Here is a 25,294-nt window from a genome sequence, read left to right as displayed (position 1 = left end):
AGATATAGATTTCTTAGTTGAGAAATCTTAGAGTTTTTCCCTTTTATTATTTTAAACATGTCATCCCACTGGTTTCTGACGTCCATTGAAGGCAGCCATTAATGGTATTTTGTACCCCTAGGTGTTTTGTGACTTTTTTTTTTAATCTTGCTGCTTTCATGATTTTCTCTTTTTGTCTTTGGTTTTCAGTAGTTTCAGTATAATATCTAGGTGTGGATCTCTTTGTTTTATCCTACTTGGGATTTATTAATTTTGGGAACTGTAGATTAATGTTTTTCATCAAATAAGGAGGTTTGGGCTGTATTTTTTAATTACTCTTTCTGTGCCCTTTTTTTCTCTTCTGTTTTTTGGGAGGAAATTCCCAGATGCATATGTTTGTATTCCTTAATGTTGTCTCCTAGGTGTTTGAGACTTTCTCATTTTTCCTGTCTTTTTTCTCTTATTTTTCAGGAGTAAGAGAGAAATGATACAGTCTTCGATTTGACTCCCTTTTTTCTGCCATTTTGCCCATCTAATGAATTTTTCATTTGGGTCATTCTATTTTCCAACTCCAAAATTTCCTTTTAGTACTTTTTTCATAGTTTCTCCCTCTTTATTGAGATTCTATATTTGTTAAGTCAGTCTTATCATTTGTTACCATGTTTTCTGTGTTACCTTATTTTCTCTGGTTTTCTTGGATTTTTCGAACATTTCAGTTGCTTTATTGTTTGCTAGATCTAGCATTTGGGCATCAGAGTTCATTTTTATTGACTGATTTTACTTTTGAGTATGGCTCACATTTTTCAGTGTTTTTGCTTGTCTCATAATTTTTTTGAAAAGCAAACATTTTAGGTAGTAGTATGTAGTATCATCTGGATTCTGATATTCTTTTTCAAGATTTGTATTGGTTGATAGGTTATTTTCATTGTGTTCTGTACTTGTTTTGTAACATGACTGTAATTCTCTCTGAAATCTGGTTCCCTCACAGCATGTGGCCTCTGATGTCCCGGTTTCATTCTTTTGTTCTCATTTTTGTTCTCTAGCCTGACTTCTAGGGTTTGTTCTGTATCCTCTTGGCTTATGCTCAAGCCTGTTGATCTCCCCTTCTGTTGGTGGGTCTACATGCGGGTGGGAGCAGGGAGAGCATAGAACTCTGTTTTGGCAGTTTTCCTGTGCGTGCGCATCCCAGTTTGTCCAGGCCTCCGTGATGCCCTCACTGGCCCTTCTGTGCTCTCTGAATTTTATGATCTCCTTGTTAAATTTCTGGATAGTTCTCAGATTTGATACTTACCTCTCAGATTTGATACTCACTCGCCAAACCATGTTCTCAGGCCAGTGGAGATGGAGGCTTTCTTGTTGGTCTTTTTATTAGCAGTGCCCCTGGCATGCATTTTCTGCTCCCTGCTCTGCACCAGTCAGCTTCCCCTGGAGGCAGAGTCCCATCTTGGTAGAACTGTCCTCCAGCTTGGATGGAAACATACCCAGGCAAGAACATCATAGGTACTCCCATCTCTATCCAAGTTTGGCAGTTTTTTTCATGAATAAGCACTTCTCAACTTGTTGTTTGCCTTTAATTTATTTGCAGAGCCCTGAGATCATCATCTTTTATAATTTTGAATGGTTTTATAGCTGTTTTGAAGGAGGGGATTTGTTAACCTCTCCCCTCCACCATAACCTAGGTCCTGCTCTTCATTAATTCTTTTGTAAGCTAACTTGTCCCACAGAAGACTCTAGATCTAATACTAAATGTTGATGAATATGGTTTCATGTGGCATTTTAAATGTGTGTGGGGTGGGGGGATAATAAAGTTTGGTCTGACAACTGAGGTTGCAGCCTGAAAATTTGCCCAGAAATGAGAGCACAAAATGAATTTGCCAAGCAGAAGTGTATTCTTGGGCTTTCCATCACAGGTGAAGTCTTCTGTGGGAGATAAAGTGGGGGGAAAGAGGCAGTCAATCTTAGATTCTTGTCTATGAGGTCAGTTCCTCCTGACTTTCTGCTTTTCATTAGCTGTTAAACATCATATTAGTCTCACTGTTTCTATGTGTCTGTTGCGGCTTATGGCCTTGTCTGTGGTATGTCATTTGGGAGTGATCACTGTGTGTTTTGTGCTCACTTGACCTCCAGGTGCAGAAGGACTCAGGGTGGAGTTTGACCGGCAGTGCTCTACAGAGAGGCGCCACGACCCTCTCACAGTCATGGATGGTGTCAACAGGATTGTCTCCGTGCGGTCAGGTGTGAAGGGAGGTTGAACAGGACACTATCTGCCCACCTTCGTAGAACAGAACTAGTAACTTACTAAACAGAATGCTACTGCTTCATTCCTGTGTGAGACTAAAGGAAGGGATAGTAAGCTATTTTGCTGCAAAGTATAGAAGGTTTTGTCTGCCTGTTCACAGTACTTTGAGTAAGATAGTTACGAGAATGGTATCTGCACCTCACCAGTGGCGGTAGAATTACTGGGTTCCTGGTAGGTCCTTGTCAGGACATTGGCCATCTTGGAGGCCCAGTTTCACCCAGATAGCTAGAGATGGTGCTGTAAGACATATGGGAGTACCAGGCTTGTGCAAACTAAAATTTGATGTATGAAAAAGCTTCCTAAAGGGACTTGGTTTATAATTGACTGCAGTAAGGGCTGGGCTCAGGTTTTGGTAAGATTGCATGCTCTGTGAGGAAATCTGGGGCTCTTTCTCCTGTTTCCTGGGTAACTGCCATCACATAAGACCTTCCCCAGGAAACTCTCTATAGCCCTTGACCTGGGCTTGTGTGCTGCTGGCTCTGCAGTGTTGTAGCTATGTATCAGGGCAGTGCCCACCTGTCTTCCTTTTCCCTAGTACTTGATGTAATGTGTATGGAAGGGCAGTATGTATTAAATATCATTCACTAGGAGTAGAGGGAACTCAGATTTTGGAGAACTTGGGTTGGAGGAGCCAGCTGTTCTTGAGACATAGTGTGAATGATTTTGCTTTGTTTTTAAAAAAGTTTGTGTTTATCATATGACATAGTGAACCCAATCCTGGGGCATAATTTTCCCCACTAGGCCGAGAATGGTCTGACTGGTCCAGTGAGCTACGCATCCCAGGGGATGAGTTGAAGTGGAAGTTCATCAGTGATGGGTCTGTGAATGGATGGGGCTGGCGCTTCACAGTCTATCCCATCATGCCAGCTGCAGGTAAGTAGGGGGCTTGCGATGTCCAAATCTTGATGACTCAAGCAAGGTGGACACATAAATTGTTTTCATTTAGTACATTGTACTCTGCCTTCTCCTGTTGTGTTGAGAGCCAGCACTGCCCAAGGCCCCACCACAGTGGTGATCGTAACTGCCAAAGAGCAACCTTAGTAGCCCAGTTGTTGGGATGTTAGGACTCCATTACCTAATGGGAAAGGAGTTATTATTGTTGAATGAACTTCTTAAGCTGTTTGATTTTCAGATAAAATGTCTAATACAGTGCATAGTTGTGTGACATAGACAGTGGCGGTACCATGGGCACCCTCTAAGCATGGCATCTGAGTAGATGAGGCCCACTCTTGGTCAGATTGTACAGGTCTCCTTGTGGGGTAGCCCTTATCCTGTCCAACATGGAAACATTTACAGTGCTCATTTCGCAGGCCCTAAAGACCTCCTTTCTGATCGCTGTGTCCTCTCCTGTCCGTCCATGGACTTGGTGACATGTTTGTTAGACTTCCGGCTCAATCTCACCTCAAACAGAAGCATTGTCCCTCGCCTTGCAGCATCGCTGGCAGCCTGTGCACAGCTGAGTGCCTTAGGTAAATAGCACCTTTATTATGTCTGTTGTACTTGATGGGAAAAATGGTCAAGCTTCTGATATTTTCTGTCTGCTCATTTAAGCTGCCAGTCACAGAATGTGGGCCCTTCAGAGACTGAGGAAGCTGCTTACAACTGAATTTGGGCAATCAATTAACATAAACAGGCTACTTGGAGATAATGATGGAGAAGCAAGAGCTTTGGTACGGAACATTACCTCACAGTTTCTAGATGTTTGACTTTGGGAATAAAATGTTGCTTGAATAATTTAAGGGGTGTCTGGGTGGCTCAGTCAGTTGAGTGTCTGACTTCGGCTCAGGTCATGATCTCGCAGTCTGTGAGTTCGAGCCCCACATCAGGCCCTGTGCTGACAGCTCACAGACTGGAGCCTGCTTCAGATTCTGTATCTCCCTCTCTCTCTGCCCCTCCTCCACTCACACTCTATCTCTGTCTCTCAAAAATGAATAAATGTTAAAAAAATTTTTTTTAAAAATATTGCTTGAAAAATTTAAGTCACTGAGAAGAGTTGGGAAATTCTACATAACAATAAGCCTGCTTTTGTCCCATCCAGACTCCTTTATGTTACTCCATATACTGAGTGCAGGCTGGCCTGTGATTTTTGGAAACAAAGATGTGTCAATGGCTGTGAGCATAGGATTGTATCTGTTAGACTTTGCAACAAGTCTGGCTCACCACATCCCCTTATTTTGTTGGATGAGGTAGTTACTGTTAAAAGGATGCTTGATCCTAACGATCTTGGGAGATGGGACTTTGTAGGCCAAAAAGGGCCTCGTTCCCTGCAAGTGGCTGTATTGAAATCTAGACCAAGCATTCTGAGGTAAATTTTCAAGCTCTTCTTTTAAATTTTAGTGTTCATCAAACCTATTTGAAAATATCAATACACACTTTTAGGGAGAATAGTATCAATATAACAAAACTTTTGACTCACAGAAATAAAATGGTTACTTTCCCTACATTTTGGATTGCTTTACTAGGATATAATCTTGTTGTTTTCTTAGAGTTTTACAGGTAGTGCTCTTGCTGCTTTGGTAAAAGGCCTTCCGGAAGCTTTGCAAAGGCAATTTGAATATGAAGATCCTATTGTAAGAGGTGGCAAGCAACTGCTCCACAGCCCATTCTTTAAGGTAATATTTGACTTGTTTTAAAGTGATGAGATCCACAAAAGTATGGCCAACGATTAATCTTTGACAAAGTAGGAAAGAATATCCAATGGAAAAAATACAGTCTCTTTAAGAAGTGGTGCTGGGAGAACTGGACACTGCAACTGCAACATGCAGAAGAATAAAACTAGACCACTTTCTTACACCATTCACAAAATAAACTCAACATGGATGAAGGACCTGAATGTGAGACAGGAAACCATCAAAACCCTAGAGGAGAAAGCAGGAGAAAACCTGTCTGACCTTAGCTGCAGCAATTTCTTACTTGACACATCTCCAAAGGCAAGGAAATTAAAAGCAAAAATGAATTATTGGGACCTTATGAAGATAAAAAGCTTCTGCACTGCAAAGGAAACAATCAACAAAACTAAAAGGTAGCCGATGGAATGGGAAAAGACATTTGCAAATGACATATCGGACAAAGGTCTAGTATACAAAATCTATAAATAACTCACCAAACTCCACACCCGGAAAACAAATAATCCAGTGAAGAAATGGGCAGGAGACATGAGTAGACACTTTTCTAAAGAAGACATCCAGATGGCCAACAGGCACATGAAAAGATGCTCAACATCACTCCTCATCAAGGAAATACAAATCAAAACCGCACTGAGATACCACCTCATGCCAGTCAGAGTGGCTAAAACAAACAAATCAGGAGACTATAGGTGTTGGCGAGGATGTGGAGAAACGGTAACCCTCTTGCACTGTTGGTGGGAATGCATACTGGTGCAGCCGCTCTGGAAAACAGTGTGGAGGTTCCTCAAAAAGTTAAAAATAGATCTACCCTATCAGCCAGCAATAGCACTGCTAGGAATTTACCCAAGGGATACAGGAGTGCTGATGCATAGGCACACGTGTACCCCAATGTTTATAGCAGCACTTTCAACAATAGCCAAATTATGGAAAGAGCCTAAATGTCCATCAACTGATAAATGGATAAAGAAGTTGTGGTTTATATATACAGTGGAATACTACTTGGCAATGAGAAAGAATGAAATCTGGCCTTTTGTAGCAACATGGATGAAACTGGAGAGTGTTTTGCTAAGTGAGATAAGTCATACAGAGAAAGATGCCATATGTTTTCACTCTTATGTGGATCCTGAGAAACTTAACAGAAGACCATGGGGGAGAGGAAGGGGAAAAAAAAGTTACAGAGAGGGAAGGAGGCAAACCATAAGAGGCTCTTAAAAACTGAGAATAAACTGAGGGTTGATGGGAGGTGGGAGGGAGGGGAAAGTGGGTGATGGGCATTGAGGAGGGCACCTGTTGGGATTAGCACTGGGTGTTGTATGGAAACCAATTTGACAATAAATTTCATATTAAAAATAAATAAATAAAGTGATGAGAGAGCTGGTTGGCTAGGAGAGACACAGAGAGTGGTTGTGTGTAGTGCACCACATTTCAGGCCTCCTTGAGGACATGGGTAAGTATTGCTGAAGTTGAATATGAAAAATTTCCAGAAATGACTATGACCTAATAAGCCCTTAATACTTTAGCCAAGTATTAGTGTACTTTGAGATGCTTGACTTGGGCAGTAAGTGTTGTGGCAGTTGTCAGATCTGAGGTCTTGTGTATAAGGTGCATCACTAGGAGCTGGGTGGGAATAATCCACACCACTGGTAATGGTAAAACACTTGCAGACACATGGCAGTCAGCCTGGAATAAGGAGCTCCTGAATGAGAACTCACAGAAACCCTGTAATGGTGTCTGTCTTTAGCATGCAGTGTTGGTGAAGTAGATTCTTAGCTGCATTTCTGAGCTTCCTTGTTTTGTTAATTTTTGGTTGCTACAGGTACTGGTAGCTCTTGCTTGTGACCTGGAGCTAGACACTCTCCCTTGCTGTGCTGAGACGCACAAGTGGGCTTGGTTCCGAAGGTACTGCATGGCCTCCCGCGTTGCTGTGGCCCTGGACAAAAGAACACCATTGCCACGTCTTTTTCTTGATGAGGTATTGCATGTTATTTTGGAATGTAAAAACATTTTCCTTATTCAGTCATGGTGTAAACAGATGCCAATATTATGAGACACAGCAACATTTCTCTTACAAAGGGATACCATAAAGAAAAAAATCACATAGGTGAAAATGAATAAATGCATACTGTGAATTTCAGTTAAAGTTTATTTTTAGTAAACTAAAGATATACTAGTACTGCCCAGACATTCCAATATCTTAGACTTGATTATAATTGTATTGATTTTGCTTATTAACTATAAAATCACAGTATTGATGTTGGCATTCCCTCAGATTCTGCAATCGGGATCACTCCTGTGTTGTTACCTTAATATTATGTGTTTCATTTTTGAGAGGTGAGTGTTTATTGATAATCTCATAATAATGTTGTCTAGGTGGCTAAGAAAATTCGTGAGTTAATGGCAGACAGTGAACACATGGATGTTCTCCACGAGAGCCACGACATTTTTAAAAGAGAGCAAGATGAACAACTTGTGCAGTGGATGAACAGGTTATTATATCAGAACCAAGAATAATGCTGTACACTGGGGAAAGGTGTTGTATGTGCAGTTCTTTCCCATGTTAATTGTTCACTTAATGTTTGTTGTAGGCGACCAGATGACTGGACTCTTTCTGCGGGTGGCAGTGGAACAATTTATGGATGGGGGCATAATCATAGGGGACAGCTTGGGGGCATCGAAGGTGCAAAAGTTAAAGTTCCCACTCCATGTGAAGCTCTTGCAACTCTCAGACCTGTGCAGTTAATTGGAGGAGAACAGACTCTGTTTGCAGTGACAGCTGATGGAAAGGTAAGGGTGCCTCATATGTTAAAAACTAAGAGACAGCTATGGCTAGAGTGCGTTATTGGTCCATGGTATGTGTAAGGACTCTATTAAAACGTTATCTCAAGGTTAATAGTACTTATTGTTGGAAGCAGTTATCATTCTAAAATATTTCTGTATGATCTTTGATGTGTTCTATAACTTTACAGTGTTTTATTTTGAAATACAGCATACGTAGAAAAGTGTACTGTTGGGGCGCCTGGGTGGCGCAGTCGGTTAAGCGTCCGACTTCAGCCAGGTCACGATCTCGCGGTCCGTGAGTTCGAGCCCCGCGTCAGGCTCTGGGCTGATGGCTCGGAGCCTGGAGCCTGTTTCCGATTCTGTGTCTCCCTCTCTCTCTGCCCCTCCCCTGTTCATGCTCTGTCTCTCTCTGTCCCAAAAATAAATAAAAAACGTTGAAAAAAAATTTAAAAAAAAAAAAAAAAGAAAAGTGTACTGTTTGCATATCAATAATACATTAGAGTATTCCTTTTTTTTATTTGCTAGTGTAATGCTTTTTAAAAAATTGTTTCTAGTATGATGAAATGGTTGATACATATATATTGTCTTTATGTTTGGTGACCTTATTCAACTATTTTCTTTCTTTTCTATATCTCAGGATTTCTTGTATCTTCTTTATAGAGTCATAATCTGTAAATCAGTTTTGTTCCTTTTCAGTTCACCACTCTTATTTTTTCCTTTTTGTGTGGAAGAAAGGAAGCTCATTGTATTGGGTTGTTTTGGTATAATATTGAGCAGGGGTGGTAGTTGTGGGCTTGTTCTTGTCTTAATCCAGTTTGCAAAGTAAACACTGTGATTGAACATTTTACAAACTTACTGTGAGGTTTTGGTGGATGATCTTTATGAGATTAAGGAAATTTCCTTCTCTTTCTACATTAAAAAAAACTATTCCTAGGGATGTTTTCTCCTTTAGTGGATTTATGTCGTGAATTGGATTAATTGGTTTTCTTATATTTAACCCACTTGCATTCTGTGGAGACACCCACCTTGGTCAGGATGTTTTATATTTTTTTGGTTTGTGTTTGTGAATATTTTCTTTGGGATTTTTGGGAGCTCCAAGATCTTAAAGTGCGATTATAATAATGTTTCTGTCTTATATATTCCTTGTCTGATTTTGGTACTCTATTATTATATACCTATTTAACTTACAACAATTAACTTACAAATGCATGTTTATTATCTTGCAGTTTCTCTGCGTCAGGACTCTGGAGGTGGCTTAGCTTGGTCGTCCCACCTAGGATCTCTCCCCAGGCTGCAGTTGCCTCAGGGCTATACTGAGCATTCAGTTCCTTGCCACATCACACTGTAGCAGCTGGCTTCCTCAGAGCAAGCAAGGGAGGTGTGGCAAGACACAAGTTACAGTCTTGTATGACCTAATCCAAAAGTGACAGTCCATCCTTGTTGCCATATTCTGTCCATTAGAATTGAGTCACTAGGTCTAGCCCATGTTCAAGGAGAAGGGATTACACAGGGTGTGAATTAGGGACTCTTGGGAACCACATCAGAGACTGCCTGCCAAGAATATCAAGATTGTGCTAGTCTCATAAAAAAGGGTTGAAGTGTTTTGTTTTGTTTTTTTTCCTTTTTCTATTTTCTGGAGAATTCTATGTCTTTTATTGTTTCCTGGTTATTATAACATGCATATGTAAAATCTGAAGTGAATTACTACTTCTGTCCTCCTCCCAAGTAATACAAATAGCTGATGCTTTGTTATCCTGTGTTCTGGCACAAACCCATTAGGGAATGATAGGCATTATTATTTTTGTTGTTATTTTTCCAGATTTACCCAAATGTTGCACATGTCTTTGCTCACATTATTTCTTATGTCTCAGACCTTATATCTTTAAACAGTTTCTTCTACTTCATTTTGCTTCTACTTTATATTTTCATTTTTCTTTAGTGAGTCTTTTGTTGGTTTATCCTCAGATTGTTTTTGTTTATTTGAATATGTCTTTATTTTATCCTTTATCCTAAGTAAGAGTTGCAAACATTTTCTGTAAAGGTCGTGATAGTATTTTTGGCTCTATGGGTCATGTGGTCTCTGTTGGCAACTATGAAAACAAGCCTATGAATGATATGTAAATGAATGTGTCTGGCTATGTCCAATAAAGCTTTATTTACAAAAGTACATGGTGGGCCTGATTTGACTCATGGGCCATAATTTGCCAACCCCTGTTCTAGAGTATGAAATTTTAAGTTGACTGTTATTTTCAGTCAGCCTGTTAAACGTTTTATTCTTTTGGATTTTGGACTTCATTGTTGCTAATGAGATGTCAGCAGTCAGACTAACTTTTACCCAAATGGAGGTAATAAATCTTTTCTGTATGGCTGCTTTTAAGATATTTCTTTAGTGATCTGCATTTTGCTGTGATATATTTTTATTGCCCTTTTTTGTTTTACTTTGTTTTTGCCAGGTGGTAAGGGATGGGAGAGGGGGGCTTTCTGGCTCTTGAGAAGTTGTCTTTAAACAACTCTGGTAAATTCCTAGACTGTTTTTTTGCCTCAGATATATGCTTCTACCATATTCTCCGTGTGATCTCTGCCTGAAAATGTGTTCTGATTGTTGAGTGCTTTATATCTCTAACTCCTTCTTTCCATGTTTCCTCTTCTCTTTGTGTTTCTATGCTATATGCTAAAGAATGTCTTCAGATTCATCTTCTAGTCTCTTGTCACCTATTTATAATCTGCTATTAAATGTATCTGGGTATTTAATTTCAATTATTGTTTTTTTAATCCCTGGAAGTTCTGCTTTGGGTAATTTTGTAATTCCTTATTCCTTAGGGATACTTTCAAGCTTTTATTTCTTTAAAGATAATATTGGACTGTTGTTCTGACTCCCTCATGGCATCTTTTTTCAACTATGAGCTGACCCTTTTCCTTAGAAAATTTTATGTAGAAATTCTTTGAGGCTTAGTTGGAAATCACTCATCAAAAGAGAATTTATAACCCTGGGGTACTACAAATCTAAGTCATTGTAAATTAAATTCTCAAAGGAATTTAGACCATACATAGTATAAATTTAGACTCAAAACCAACCTAATGACCACCTTTCATGGTTGTTAATTCTCAGGAGAGCTTTTTCTCCATATAATTTAGTGCTGAGATTGAGAAAGGGAACTTGCTTTGTTGTTTTCTTTTTATTCCTCACAGTTGGCCCACTGGAGGATCATCTTTCTAAAAGGAGACTCCTTTTAAGCTTGGTACTTTACCCTTGACACCCCTTGTGCTGAAGATTCTCAAAACCTTCTCAGGGGACACTGGCTTTAGGGCTCTTTTATCAATCTGAGTTCTTGGTTTCACTTTCTGTTTTAGTCCTTGAGGTTTTCCTTACTATTGTGTCATTGCAGCAATACATTTGAAACAGTATGAAACAATATTTAAATTTTTATAGGAGGGATATTTGACATGCATTTGGAAAAGGCAGTCTGATTCTTTTTTAAATTAATGATAAACCTTGTGCCCTGAAATAATTACTCACTTAGAACGAAAGAAAAATAGTGTATTCTACTATGTGACTTATATGCAGCCTTGCTGAAATACTACATCTATTTATAGTTTTTCTATGAGTGTTTCTATCAGTGTTACTATCAGAGATTTGCTTCCAGGGAAAAGATCTTCTTTTTAAAATACATTTTGTGAACTTAGGATTTTAAATAGTCATAACTATTTCATTTTTAGTGTTTGATAAAGCACGGAAAAGTCTTAAACATTCTTATAACTTTTTTTTTTTTTTTTTTTTTTTTTTTTTTAGAGAGAGAGCGAGCGCACATGTGTGTGAGCCAGGGAGGGGCAGAGGGAAAGGGAGAGAGAGAATCTTAACTAGACTCCATGCTCAGTGCAGGGCTCAATCCCACGACCCTGACTGAGCCACCCAGATGCCCCCATTCCTGTGATTTTTAACTTTAAAATTCATTTCTCTGTGGTAAAAATATCTAGAATACTGATTGAGTTTGTTAATTACTAGAACATAGGTATATTTAGATAATAATCTGATATTTATATTCTTCTCATCTTAGCTGTATGCCACTGGATATGGTGCAGGCGGCAGACTAGGAATTGGAGGGACAGAGTCGGTATCTAACCCAACATTACTTGAATCCATTCAACACGTGTTTATTAAGAAAGTAGCTGTGAACTCAGGAGGAAAACACTGTCTTGCCCTCTCTTCAGAAGGAGAAGTTTACTCTTGGGGTGAGGCAGAAGATGGGAAGTTGGGGCATGGCAACAGAAGGTATTATGTGAAAACATTATTTTTGATGTTATGCTTTCCTTGTTTCTTTTATCTCTTGTATAACATATTGGCACTTTGTTTTTCAGGACAACATTTATAATAATCTACTCAAGTTAAATGTTAATGACTCATTTGGCAGAAATAAGTTCATGTTACAAGGTGTGGGCTTGCCTCTACTGCCCTTCTATTTGAGGGGAAAATCAATTCTGAATTTTCGATTTTTAACTACTAAGTACATTGAGCTTCTCTTCGTCCTTCTCCCCAAGTTTTCTTCCTCTCATCCCGAGTAATTCACTGAATCAACAGTTGGCATTTTGGTAACGTGTGATACTAAAGCTGTAAATACAGAGGAAATGGAAGGAGTGAGGATAAGGGGACACACAAATGACAATATTTTTTAAACAAAGTAACCAAACTTTCTAGTTTTTAAAAATTAATGGGAATTACCTGCCCAGTTGGAGTAACAAAGACCTTCATCTCTGAAATAACTTAAAGTACCAGACTAAATATATGAAACAGCTGCCCTAAAGACAATGGATAACAGGCAATAAAGTTACATACAGTGATCTATGGAGGTGAATACTGACAGTCACATGTGTCAGTGGCCAAGGAACTCAGAGGCCAAGGAACAAACCACCCAAAAGGACTAGAAGGAATGGTCCACAGAGCTCACAGAGGGCAGACAATACAGCTTGCTTCCAAAACCTGATAATTCCCAGAACATTGGTTAGAGGACTAAGAATGATGTTGCACAAAAGTGGGTAAAAAAACTAAAGGTAGACTGTTGCTCTGATCCCATCAAAAACACTTAAAAGCAAAACCTGAAAGGATTAAATTGTTCACAAGGAACCATAAGCTCAGGAATATCTTTATCAATACAGACATATCAAGCGCTCAGCAAGAGAAACGTCACAATGTTCTATATCCATTGAGAAATTACCAGGCATGTGTCTCTTCAATAAATAGTATTGGGAAAATTGGATATTCAAATGCAAAAGAATGAAATTAGATCCCTGAATTATACCACTTACAAAAATTAACTCAAAATGGATTAAAAACCTAAATATAAGTTCTGAAACTATAAGAGTCCTCTAAGAAAACATAGGGAGAAAGCTCCTTGACCTTGGTCTTTGCAATGTTATTTTGGATATGACACTAAAAGCACAAGCACCAGAAGCAAAAATAAAGTGGGACTACATTAAACTAAAAAGCTTCTGTACAGCAAGTGAAACAATCAACAAAATAAAAGGCAGCCTATAGAATAACAGAAAATATTTGCAAACCATATAACTGGTAAGGGATTAATGTCAAAAATGTGTAAGGAACTTGTATAACTCAGTAGCAAAAACTAAAAAAAAAAAAAAAAAAACCCAATTAACAAATGGGCAAAGAACCTGAATAGACATTTTTCCAGAGAAGACATACAGATGACCCACAGGTACATGAAAAGTTGCTTAGCATTACTGATTTTCAGGGAAATGCAAATCGAAGCCGTGAGATATTACCTTACACCTGTTAGAATGGCTTTTATTAAAAAGACAAGATATAAGTGCTGCTGAGGTTGTGGAGAAAAGGGAAACTTTATACACTGTTCGTGGGAATATAAATTCATGCAGCCACTATAGGAAAACATAGAAAAAAGTAAAAAATAGAACTACCATGTGATCCAGCAATCCCTCTTCTGGGTGTATATCTGATGAAAATGAAATAATTTTCTTGAAAGGATCTATACTCCAGTGTTCAGTGTGGCATTGTTAACAATAGCCAAGACATGGAAACAACCTAAATGTTCATCCACAGGTGAATGGGTGAAGAAGATGTGGGGTGGGGTGGGGTGGTGGTAGTGTGTGTGTTAGAATATTATTCAGCCATAGAAAAAGAAATCTTGGCATTTGTGACAATTTGGATTAACCTAGAGGACATTATGCTAAGTGAAATCAGTCAGAGAAAGACAAAACACTATGATTTCACTTATATTTGGAATCTAAAAAAACTGAACTCCTAGAATTACAGTAGACTGGTGGTTTCCAGGGGCTGGGGATTGGGGGGTTGGGAGATGTCGACAGAGGGTACTAACTTCCAGTTATAAGATGAATAAATTCTGGGGACATAATGTACAGCATGGTGACTGTAGTTAACAATACTTTATTGTATCCTTGAAAGTTGCTCAGAGGGAGTAGATCTTCAGTGTTCACACCACACAAAAATTATTATGTGAGGTGATGGCTGTGTTAACCTTATTGTGGTAATCATTTTGCAGTATATATGTATCAACTCATCATATTGTACACCTTAAATTTATACAATGTTATATGTCAATTATATCTCAAAGCTGTAAAAAACTTATCAGGCATGCAAAAGAGTAGGAAAATATAGCCCATATAAAGAGAAAAATCATTCAATTAAAACTGACCCAGAAATGACATAAGTAGTAGAATTACTAGATAAAAATATTAAAACAGTATTTTAACCACATGCCTATATCTTTAAGAAACTTGAGGGAAAACTTAAGCATGTTAGAGATTGAAAGGTATTTTAAATGCCCTAATCAAAGTCTGGGATGAAGAATACAGTGCATGTGTTTAATATAGATTAAACATAGTAGAGGAAAAGATCAGTGAGCTTGATGACGTAACAATAGAAACTGAAACAAATGAAATACACAAACATATAAAATGAATATCACATGAGTGAATTGTGGACAACAGCCTCAAGTGGCCTATTATATAAGTAAAGTCACCAAAGGAGAGGAGGATAGGGGATTTTGAGAAATGATGGCTGAAAAATGTCCAAATTAGATCTAGGAATAAAAGAGAACTTCTGTAACTTGATAAAGGGCATCTCTGTTAAATATAGAGCTAATAGTGACTTAGTATGACATACTGAACTTCCCCTAACTATAGGAACCAAGACCAAGGACATCTGCTATCAAGATTCAGCATTGTACTTCAAGATTGTCAAGTGAAGTTCAGCAGTATAAAGATATAAAAGGCATTCAAATGGGAAAGAGAATTAAAGCTGCTTCTTTACACGTAGTATAATTGCTTATATAGAAAATCTATGGTACCTACAAAAAAGCTACTAGAATCAATAAGTGAGGTTAGCAGGGTTGCAGGATAGATCAATAAATAAAAAGCAATTGTCTTTATACTATGCAAATGTAATCAGAAATTGAAATTTAAAAATACCATTTATATTACCCTCCCCCAAAATTGAAATAGTAAGGGATAAATTTGACGAAAAAAAAAAAAAACACATGGATGACTTAGAGAAAACTATAAAATATTGCTAGGGAAGATTTTAGAAGACTTAAAAATCAATAAATGAGTATACTGTGTTCATGGATTAAAAGACTCAATATTGTTGATTTATTAGTTTTCCTCAAATTAACCTATAGATTCAACCCCTTCTCAAACAAAATTTCTGTAGAAATTGACAAGCTGATTGTAAAATTCGTAGAGAAATACAGAGCACCTAGAATAATCAAAGCAACTTTGAAAATCAGGAGCAAAGTTGGAAGACGCTACCTTATTTCAAGCCTGATTTTAAAGCTACAGTAATCAAAACAGTGTAGTACTGTTGTAAAGAGAGAGAAATGTATTAGTGGAACAGAATAGAGTCTCAAAATGTACCACAAATACTGAATAATGAGTGTGGAAAAATGAAGTTTGATTTCTGCCTTATAACTTCCAATGCACAGTTTACAAAAGTGCAGTTTATTGGAGAACAGAGCTTTTTCAACAAATGGTCTTGAACAACTGGATAACCATATAGCAAGCAGTGAACTTCTTGACTTGCACTGTATCCAAAATTAACTCAAAATGAATCATAGTCATAAATGTGAAACCTAAGTCCAAAAGCTTATAGAAGAAAACATGAGAGAAAACCTTTGTGACTTTAGGTCAGACAAGGAGTTTTAGAAAGAACTCCAAAAGCATGATCCAGTAAAGAAAAACAGGATAAATTGGACTTCATAAAAATGTGAACTCCGGGTGTTTGAAAAGACATGCTACAGACTGGGAAAGCGTTATTTGCAGTCATACATCTGGCTTAGGTCTTACTTTCAAAATTATTATAAAGAGCTTTCAAAACTCAGTAATAAGAAAACAAACTTACTGTCAGTGCTTGGCACATTGTAGGCTAGTTGACATTCATTTGATAAAACTCTATAAATGAAATGTTGATTTATAGCAAGGGTGGATGAATTGTTTTGGTAAAGAGCCAGGTAGCCTACATATTTTAGTCTTTGTAATATATGCTTCTTTCCTTTTTTTTTTTTTTTTTTTTTTTTTTTTTTTTTTAACAACCTTTAAAAATGTAAAATTCACTCTAGGCTCATTGGCCTTTCAAAAACAGGCCATGGGCCAGACTTGGCCCACATTTGGGCACTAGTCTCCTGGCCTCTGATTTAGCAAGTCTCCTGCTCAGTGGCATTAGGACAACTGGTGTAAAGGAAAACATTTAGGAAATTATAAAATTTTGAGTTCAGGTCTGAATGATTCTTCTTAATTAACAATTGATTTTATGACAATAACCAAAGTAGAAAGAGCCCAAATGTCCCTTGACAGATGAATGGATAAAGAAGATGTGAGACATGTATGTGTGTATACACACACACACATACATACACATACTCCATTTTATAGATATAGATATATATATATATATATATATATATATATATATATATATAGTAATGATAAGATATAATGATAAGATATATATACATATGTATGTATGATATACATATATAAGGTATATATATATACATATACATAAGAGATATATATATATAATGGAGTATTACTTGACAATCAAAAAGAATGAAATCTTGCCATTTGCAACAGCATGAGTGGGACTAGAGTGTATTATGGTAAGTGAAATTAGAGAAAGACATATCATATGACTTCACTCATGTGGAATTTAAGATACAAAACAGATGAACATGAGGGAAGGGAAACAAAAATAATATAAATACAGGGAGGGGGACAAAACATAAGCGACTCTTAAATATAGAGAGCAAACTGAGGGTTGCTGGAGGGGTTGTGGGTGGGAAGATGGGCTAAATGGGTAAGGGGCCTTAAGGAAGACACTTGTTGGGATGAACACTGGGTGTTACACATAGGGGATGAGTCACTGAAATCTATTCCTGAAATCATTGCACTATATGCTAACTAAGTTGGATGTAAATTTAAAAATAAAAAATAAACATAAAAAACAATTCATTTGAGAAGTGTACATTGAATAAGTATATAACAAACCAAAAGCCTAGTATTTAATACTTTTAAAATATTTAAGAATAAAACTATTTCAGTTATATTTGGTGGCCTTTTTTGCAGTCCATGTGACCGCCCTCGCGTCATTGAGTCTCTGAGAGGAATTGAAGTGGTTGATGTTGCTGCCGGTGGAGCCCACAGTGCCTGTGTCACCGCAGCAGGGGACCTCTACACATGGGGCAAAGGCCGGTATGGCCGCCTGGGGCACAGCGACAGTGAGGACCAGTTAAAGCCAAAGCTGGTGAGAAGGCGCCTTGAGAAGGTGCTCAGAGGCCTGGGGTGTCTCCTCACACCCTCACTTTTGAAGGTGGTGGGGAGGCAGCTTCTCATTGTCATTATGCCATTTTGATTTTTAAAAGTCAAAAGTATTTCCTGTTCTAGTTTCTTTTTAGTTTTAGAGTTGATGGTCTTAGCCTCATTATTTACAAGGAGGTTTATATTCCATGTGTCATTTAAACAGAATAGTATTTGAAATCTCCTTTTATTATTTTATTTATATTTTACACATATAAATATATATAAATAAATATTACCTGGCATCTAGCTAAATGCTTTGGCTTCTAGAAGGCCCACTGTATTTTGGGTGAGGCAGTGAATAAGACTTCCTGGTGTGGTAGGACTGGCTCACTAGGGACACTGATAACCTGCCTCCTATCGTTTAGATTGATTTGGTTCAGATTGATGAAGGTGTTTTTGGTCTTATCTTACATGATTATTAAAATTACACATTCTTTGTAAAGGCTTAAAATAGTACCGCCCCCACTCTCCCAACCCAAGAGCATCACAGTACTTTAAAGCCTTTCCTTAGGTAAACCTTCATTCTGCTGTGATTGCATAACTTTGATTTCTTTTTTTTTGAAGGTGGAAGCACTGCAGGGCCACCACGTGGTTGATGTTGCCTGTGGTAGTGGAGATGCCCAAACCCTCTGTCTCACTGATGATGACACTGTCTGGTCCTGGGGGGATGGGGACTACGGCAAGCTTGGCAGAGGAGGCAGTGATGGCTGTAAAGTACCCATGAAGGTATTTGTGTCTGCACAGTGGGAGAAAGGCACCTTTCCCAATGATCTGGGACTTGAGGGTTCCACGTCTTTGTGGAGCTCTTAGAGCCCGCCCCTCCCCACCCCAGGCCCTCCTAGGCTTACCACCCCATCCCCCTCTGCATGCTTCTCAGGAGTCTTTTAACCTCATCTTTACCTTCTTTGCAGAAAATATAATGGGTAGTTGAGTAAAAAGTGAAAGGCCCAAAGGTATTAAGATATATTAAGTGCTATTTGTGCTGTCTTGGGAAATTTATGTAAGTTAGCACAACTGTGCTTTTATGTAGTATATAGACCTGTTTGAAGAAAGGGATAACAAATTGTTCATGGTCTTTTCAATTCACAGAGTTCTGTAGCTATGATTGTAATAGTACTTGCTGAAAGGGTTGCAGCTGGCTTAGCCAGAAGCTGTGTTAAATAGACATCCTGTGACACACTAAGAGAAGAGACTGTAGGCCTGGGTTGGGGGTCAGATTGCTTTTCTCCATGTGATCTGCATGACTCTGAGCAATTTCTTAACTTTGTGAGACTCTCTTGCCCTTGTGAATGGGTAGTTGGCAGAGATTAAGTTCATTGATGTGTTTAGATCATGTGCTGACTGCTGTGCTGCCTACAGTGCATGAACATGATGGAGCCATTTAGCTGAGGTGCTTTGCTGTGGATTTGGGAGTGTGTGTGCTGTGAAAGAAAACTAGAAATTGTTCTCTGCTTGGTGTTTGGTCTTGTTGGGGATCTGGGACTGCATGTGAGGAGTAGAGACCCTTACAGCCCACAGGCAGCTCTGTGGGGCAGGGGGGCAGCATTCTACTAGAGCCCCCTCGATGGGACAAGAGCCTGGCCGAAACTGCATAGCTTTTCTTCCCAGAGCTGTGCAGCCCAGTATAGGAGCTGTTGGCCACACATGGCTATTTAAGTTTAAATGTAACTCAATTAAAATTCACTTCCTTGCTCATTCTGGCCGCACTTCATGTGCTCAGTGTGAGAATGTGTCTGGTGACTTCTATATTGGGCAATGTGGACACAGAACATTTCCATTACTGCAGAGAGTGGTTTTGGCAGGCAGTGCTTAGAGCCAAAGCCTGGTGGAGATGTGCCTGGAGACATCCTGCATGCTGGTGGGCACTGCTGGAGAACCAGAAGCTCAGTGCTTCCTCTTCATTCTTATCATTTCTTATTCCTTTTCTCTTGCAGGTATACAGTATTTTAACCACATTACCAGTTACTTAAGGTTTCCAAATTTATGAAAAAAATTGTGTGTTGTAGACTTTCTTATGCTTAGGAAAGCTTTAGACACAGGCTTTGCACCTTCAGGGATTAGGATGTTGAGCATTGGGGGAATGGAAGTTACTACTTGATATGATTGTGGCAGAGATGAGGGTGAGGAGAGAACTGAGAGAATTGTTTTTAATTAATTTAAATTTAAAATCAAATATGAGGGGTACCTGAGTGGCTTGGTTGATTGAGCATCTGGCTTCAGTTCAGGACATGATCTCGCAGTTCTTGAGTTCGAGCCCCATGTCAGGCTCTGTGCTGACAGCTCAGAGCCTAGAGCCTGCTTTGGATTCTGTGTCTCCCTATCTCTTTCTGCCCCTCCCCTGCTCACACTCTGTCTCTCTCTGTCTCTGAAAAATGAATAAACGTTAAAAAAATCAGGGGCGCCTGGGTAGCTCAGTTGAACGAACATCTGACTCAGCTCAGGTCATGATCTCGCAGTTTGTGCGTTCAAGCCCCACGTCGGGTTCTGTGCTGACAGCTCAGAGCCTGGAGCCTGCTTGGGATTCTGTGCCTCCCTCCCTCTCTCTTTCCCTCCCCTGCTCACATTCGATCTCTCTCTGTCTCTCAAAAATAAACATTAAAAAATTTTTTTTTAAAAATCAGATATGAGAACTTAAGTCTGAGAACAGTCACAGGTAACAAGGAGCATAGCTTGCTGGCTGAGAAAAAGTGATGACTAGGTTAGTGAGCCCCAGTGAAACTTCTGGGTGTTGGTTGTGAAGGGCCTGGACCCCCGATGTACACGGGTGGAAATGACTTCTCATACTAGCCTGACCAAGGTCATGTTTGATTTGATTAACCTGGATAGATGGATAGGTTCTAAAGGCCAGAACCTGGTCCTCTTGGCCAATCCTCCTCCCCCATTTTGCTGATCCTTTCTTGGGGGCCTGTGGGGTCTGAGAGGGTTGGAGGGCAGAGAAGCATTGCAGGGCTTACTGGAGAATGGGGCCGCCACACCAGAAAGAGAAATAGAGTTGGGAGAATAGATTCTGGGGGAAAATGATCATAGAACTTCCAACTGTGACATGTCCGTTTTTAGTGACACATGCTGAGTGTCATTGTGCAGTAGCATGGGCTCGTGGCCTAGTGTCAGCAGGTGTGCCTTCAGAGTCAGGCATCCTCCTGAGAATACTTACTTGGTTAAGTGGAGTAGGACTTTAAGTTGTGTGAAATATTTGATCTGAGTAAGGATTTTCAGAGTTCTTTATTAGATTTAGTTCAGTCTATGTGTGGTTGCAGCAGTCAGAAAAAACCTTGATTCAGTCTGATTGAACCTTTATCCCTTCCAGATTGATTCTCTTACAGGCCTTGGAGTGGTTAAAGTAGAATGTGGATCCCAGTTTTCTGTTGCCCTTACCAAATCTGGAGCTGTTTATACATGGTATGCAAGATTCTGTTTGTTTAATCTCACAAAACCAGTTTGTTAATTTGAAGTTATATTAACTGACATCTCATAGACTGAGATGTAACTTCTATAGCAGGCTGTGATTTGTGTCCTGAAGTATGGTGCTTATGCCAGGAGGGTGGGACGGGGTGGTAAACGACAGGGCCTTGCACTCATAATTCGATGTTTCATTTTGTGCAGGGGCAAAGGTGACTATCACAGGCTGGGCCATGGATCTGACGACCATGTTAGAAGACCTCGGCAGGTTCAGGGGTTGCAGGGGAAGAAAGTCATTGCCATTGCCACTGGCTCCCTGCATTGTGTGTGCTGCACTGAGGACGGTAGGTGGGGAGGCCCGGTGTTGCAGCACAGAGGCCTTTAAATCTAAGAAGTCCGGTCAGGGATAATATATGCATATATATTATCTGAGAATTTCTGTGGTGAGCAGGGCCTGGTGTTAACACCTCTGAATATGTTAAATTTCATGGCTGTGCAGAAAAGAGCAGAGTATACCTGATACTGTTGTCCTTAGGAAGGGCTGCTTGCAAGGTGAGCCTCAGCTGGCCGCTGGGAAACGAATTTGGGGAGGGCTCTCTCCCTTCCCTAATTGACAAGAGGCCTTGCTTTGCCTAAAACTGCACAATGTGGTCTCTGCTGAAACCTGTTTCCTGGAACATGGGTATGTGCCAGGTGGAGGTGCCCATGTGACAGCCCTAGTGAAAACTAGGGGCTCTAATGAGCTTTCCTGGTCGAAGGCACTTTGCATGTGTTGTCACAACTCTTTGCTAGAGGAATTAAACTTGTGCTGTGTAACTCCACTGGCATAGGGTCCTTGGAAGCTTGCATCTGGTTTTCTCTGGACTTCACCCATGCGCCTTTTCCCTTTGCTGATTTTATTTCATATTCTTTCACTGTAATCATAGCTGAGTATGACTATATGCTGAGGCCTGGGCATTCACCCAATGAATCAGCAAACCTGAAGGTGGTCTTGGGGACCCCAGTACAATGGCAAAAGGGACTTTATAGATAGAAGTAAGGTTGATCATTAGCTGACTTTACAATTGAAGTTATTCTAGATTATTTGGTGGGCTAGTGTAATTACATAGACCCTTCACAACAGAAAAGGAGGCCAAAGAGTCAGTCAGATGTGACAGAGAAGAGGCAGGAGAGAGTTTTCAAAGTGTGAGAGAATCTTGATCCACCATTGTTGGCTTTGAAGATGGAGGAAAGGGACCAGGGAATATTGGTGGCCTTGGGAAGCTGGGATCAGCCATCAGCTGATAGCCCACAAGGAAACAAGACCTTGGTCTTCCCAAGAACTGAATTCTTCCAACAGTCTGCATAAACAAGGAAATGAGCTCTCCCCTAGAGCATCCGGAAAGGATGAGCCTGCTGATATCTAGACTTTAGCCTAGTCAGACTCCTGTTGGTCTTCTGACCTACAGAACTGAAAGAACTGTTTAAGCCAGTAAGTTGTGGTAATTTGTTATGGCAGTAATAGAAAACTAGTGTATCATCTTTTATTAAAAGAGCCATTTCCCCCCAGTTTTGTCTCCTTTTAAAGCCTTTGATAAATTATATGAACATGTGCCCTTTAATTGTTTCATTGATGGAAAAGTTTCCTATATGAATAAGCAATTTTTATGGCTTATCATGGGACTGGCATTATAGTTCTTAACCAAGAACTTACAATACATTTTTTTATTTGCTTTAATTCTTTAAATTTTGAAGCAAATCACACACTTAAAGAATAGGTGGAAGTGCAGTACAAAGAACTTTTTTTTTTTTTATCCGTTTGAGAGGTGCTGCCCTGATGCTCCATCACCCTGAACATTTGAGTGTATATTTTACAAATAGGAACACTACTAAACATTCCCAACATGGCTGTTCATTTGGGAAATTCACACTGGTTATTACTCCACCTAATCTTCACTCCCATTCATGTTATAGCACAGGTTATACTTAGCTGTCATTTTAATGTCTCATCTTCTCTGAGACAATCCTCAGTTGTCCCTGAGTGTCATTCTTTGACACTTCTTCAATCTTCCTGAGCTTTTTGGACTGTGACACATTTAAAGATTACAGGCTGTTTATTTTGTAGAACATCCCTCAATTTGAGTTTGTCAGATATCTCCTCAGTAGATTCAGGTTGCACATCTGTGATCTTAATTCAGTCTGTGTTGTTAATTCATTCTAAATTCATCAGGTGTCATATAGTTTTTCTTTGTCCCAGTGGTGTTAACTTGATTAAGGTGGTGGCTGCTAGGCTTTTCCATTCTGAATATCTTTTGTAACTAGTAAGTATTTGGGAGGGTATTTGAAGCTATTTAAATATCCCTTTTCTCATTGTATATTTTATTCTCATCAAATATTTGATATTTGTTTTTAATTTATATCTATGTGGGACTGATGGTTTCCTAATTTATTCATTGGATTGTACGTAATCTGTTACTGTTAATAATTTTGATGCTGAAATTGGCCCTGTTAGGCTAGCTTTATTTCCTTTTTTTTTTTTTTTTTAACGTTTATTTATTTTTGAGACAGAGAGAGACAGAGCATGAACAAGGGAGGGGCAGAGGGAGAGGGAGACACAGAATCTGAAACAGGCTCCAGGCTCTGAGGTGTCAGCACAGAGCCCGATGCGGGGCTTGAACTCACGGACCGCGAGATCATGACCTGAGCCGAAGTCAGACGCTTAACCGAATGAGCCACCCAGGCGCCCCTTTATTTCCTGATGTGTGCCCATCATTCACTGGGTATTTCCTTGCTTTCTGGCACAGTAAGACACCCTATCTTCTTGACCCTCCAAGGCCCAAGCCTAGCATTGACCATTTCCACAAGGAGTCTTGGTGTCTTTAGAGGACAATGGTGTTTAGAAGACAAGATCAGGTCGATAGATGTGCTCATTGCTCATTGCTCTCTCTGGCTCAAAAATAAATAAACATTAAAAAAAAAAGATTAAGGGGCGCCTGGGTGGCGCAGTCGGTTAAGTGTCCGACTTCAGCCAGGTCACGATCTCACGGTCCGTGAGTTCGAGCCCCGCGTCAGGCTCTGGGCTGATGGCTCGGAGCCTGGAGCCTGTTTCCGATTCTGTGTCTCCCTCTCTCTCTGCCCCTCCCCCGTTCATGCTCTGTCTCTCTCTGTCCCAAAAATAAATAAAAAACGTTGAAAAAAAAAATTAAAAAAAAAAAAAAAAGATTAAAATCCTTGATAGTCTACAACACACTAGAGAGGTTAATATGGTAACTAAAAGGAGAACAATGGCCAAGGATGTGATGTGCTCATTATATATATGTAAATAATATACAAATTTGCATCTATGTTTATTTTTGTGTGTATATATATATATATATATATATATATATATATATATATATTGAATACCACACATTCACACCAGGAGCCCAGGTTCTAGTTCTATACCACAGGATTCATTCTAATTTTCTTTCTTTCCACACTTACAACTCCTTTCTCTTTTGGTGAGAAGTCTGGATTTCATTATCTCTAATATAGGTATCCACTCACTCTGCCTGAATGTGACCAGTGCCCCATCATTACCTTTGCTCTCTCCCCTGCATGGATCCTTACCTGACTCGGGCTGTGACTGCCCATTCTGGGCCACCCCCACACATGGGCCACTCTGCTTGGGCCAACTCCCCACACTGAGCGACCCCCTGTATGGAAGTTTTTGTCATGTATGGATTCTGATTCTCTGCATCCAGTTGTACCTCTGCAGAGAAGTCCTCCTCTCCTTACTTGTGCTGTAACACTGACCCAGTGGCTTTAGGACTGAATTGTCTAGGGTGGGAATGGGCCAGCAAGCACACTGCCGTTGATCATGTAAGCACTGCACTTTACAGAGTGCTGCTTATGGCTGCATGGCTCTCTTAGGAGTCTTTGTGGAATATGGCAAGGCTAATCTCTAGAAAACTAACCTCATTTCTATTTTAGTCACCAAGTGACCTTACCCTAGAATAGTTTTCTTTTGGTGTTTCATGGTTTGGATCTAGTATGGTACACTGAAAAATATGATTATCATTATGATGAATCTCATGTTTGGGATATGAATAACTATAGGAAGAACTATGTGTTCCTTTAAAAACAGGTTGTGTTTTTAAAAAAAAACTGATTTTTTTCTCTCCATTTAACATAAAAAATTAATTTGGGCAGTTAAGGATATTACCATCTGTTTTACTATTACTTGTTCTGATAAAGAACTGTTACAGTTATGTGCTTACTCCTGTGAACAAATGCTATTGTATTTTTAAGACCAGAGTCTTGTGCCTCTTACTAGAAAAGGCACGTTGGCCAGCAGGGGCTCTCAGGAGTTCTGAGAAGCGTGCTCCCTCTTTGGATGCTGCAATTA

General features: G+C 39.5%; 1 protein-coding gene across 4 annotated transcripts in view; it reads left to right on the top strand.

Annotated features, from left to right (window-relative positions):
• The window catches only part of HERC2 (HECT and RLD domain containing E3 ubiquitin protein ligase 2), a 270,781-nt gene that overhangs the window by 231,764 nt on the left and 13,723 nt on the right, over positions 1-25,294 (top strand). For all 4 annotated transcript variants that reach the window (XM_058736915.1, XM_058736914.1, XM_058736917.1 and 1 more), the window contains 13 exons: positions 2,107-2,214; positions 3,020-3,151; positions 3,589-3,747; positions 3,830-3,948; positions 4,765-4,890; positions 6,722-6,877; positions 7,276-7,391; positions 7,491-7,689; positions 11,739-11,953; positions 17,293-17,470; positions 18,091-18,252; positions 20,834-20,925; positions 21,130-21,269. In XM_058736915.1, coding sequence (XP_058592898.1) covers positions 2,107-2,214; positions 3,020-3,151; positions 3,589-3,747; positions 3,830-3,948; positions 4,765-4,890; positions 6,722-6,877; positions 7,276-7,391; positions 7,491-7,689; positions 11,739-11,953; positions 17,293-17,470; positions 18,091-18,252; positions 20,834-20,925; positions 21,130-21,269 — 1,902 coding nt within the window. The remainder of the gene's footprint in view (positions 1-2,106; positions 2,215-3,019; positions 3,152-3,588; positions 3,748-3,829; positions 3,949-4,764; positions 4,891-6,721; positions 6,878-7,275; positions 7,392-7,490; positions 7,690-11,738; positions 11,954-17,292; positions 17,471-18,090; positions 18,253-20,833; positions 20,926-21,129; positions 21,270-25,294) is intronic.

Source organism: Neofelis nebulosa, chromosome 7 (assembly GCF_028018385.1).
Source record: "Neofelis nebulosa isolate mNeoNeb1 chromosome 7, mNeoNeb1.pri, whole genome shotgun sequence".
Lineage (NCBI taxonomy): Eukaryota > Metazoa > Chordata > Mammalia > Carnivora > Felidae > Neofelis > Neofelis nebulosa.
This window is presented reverse-complemented; position numbering and strand designations above follow the sequence as displayed.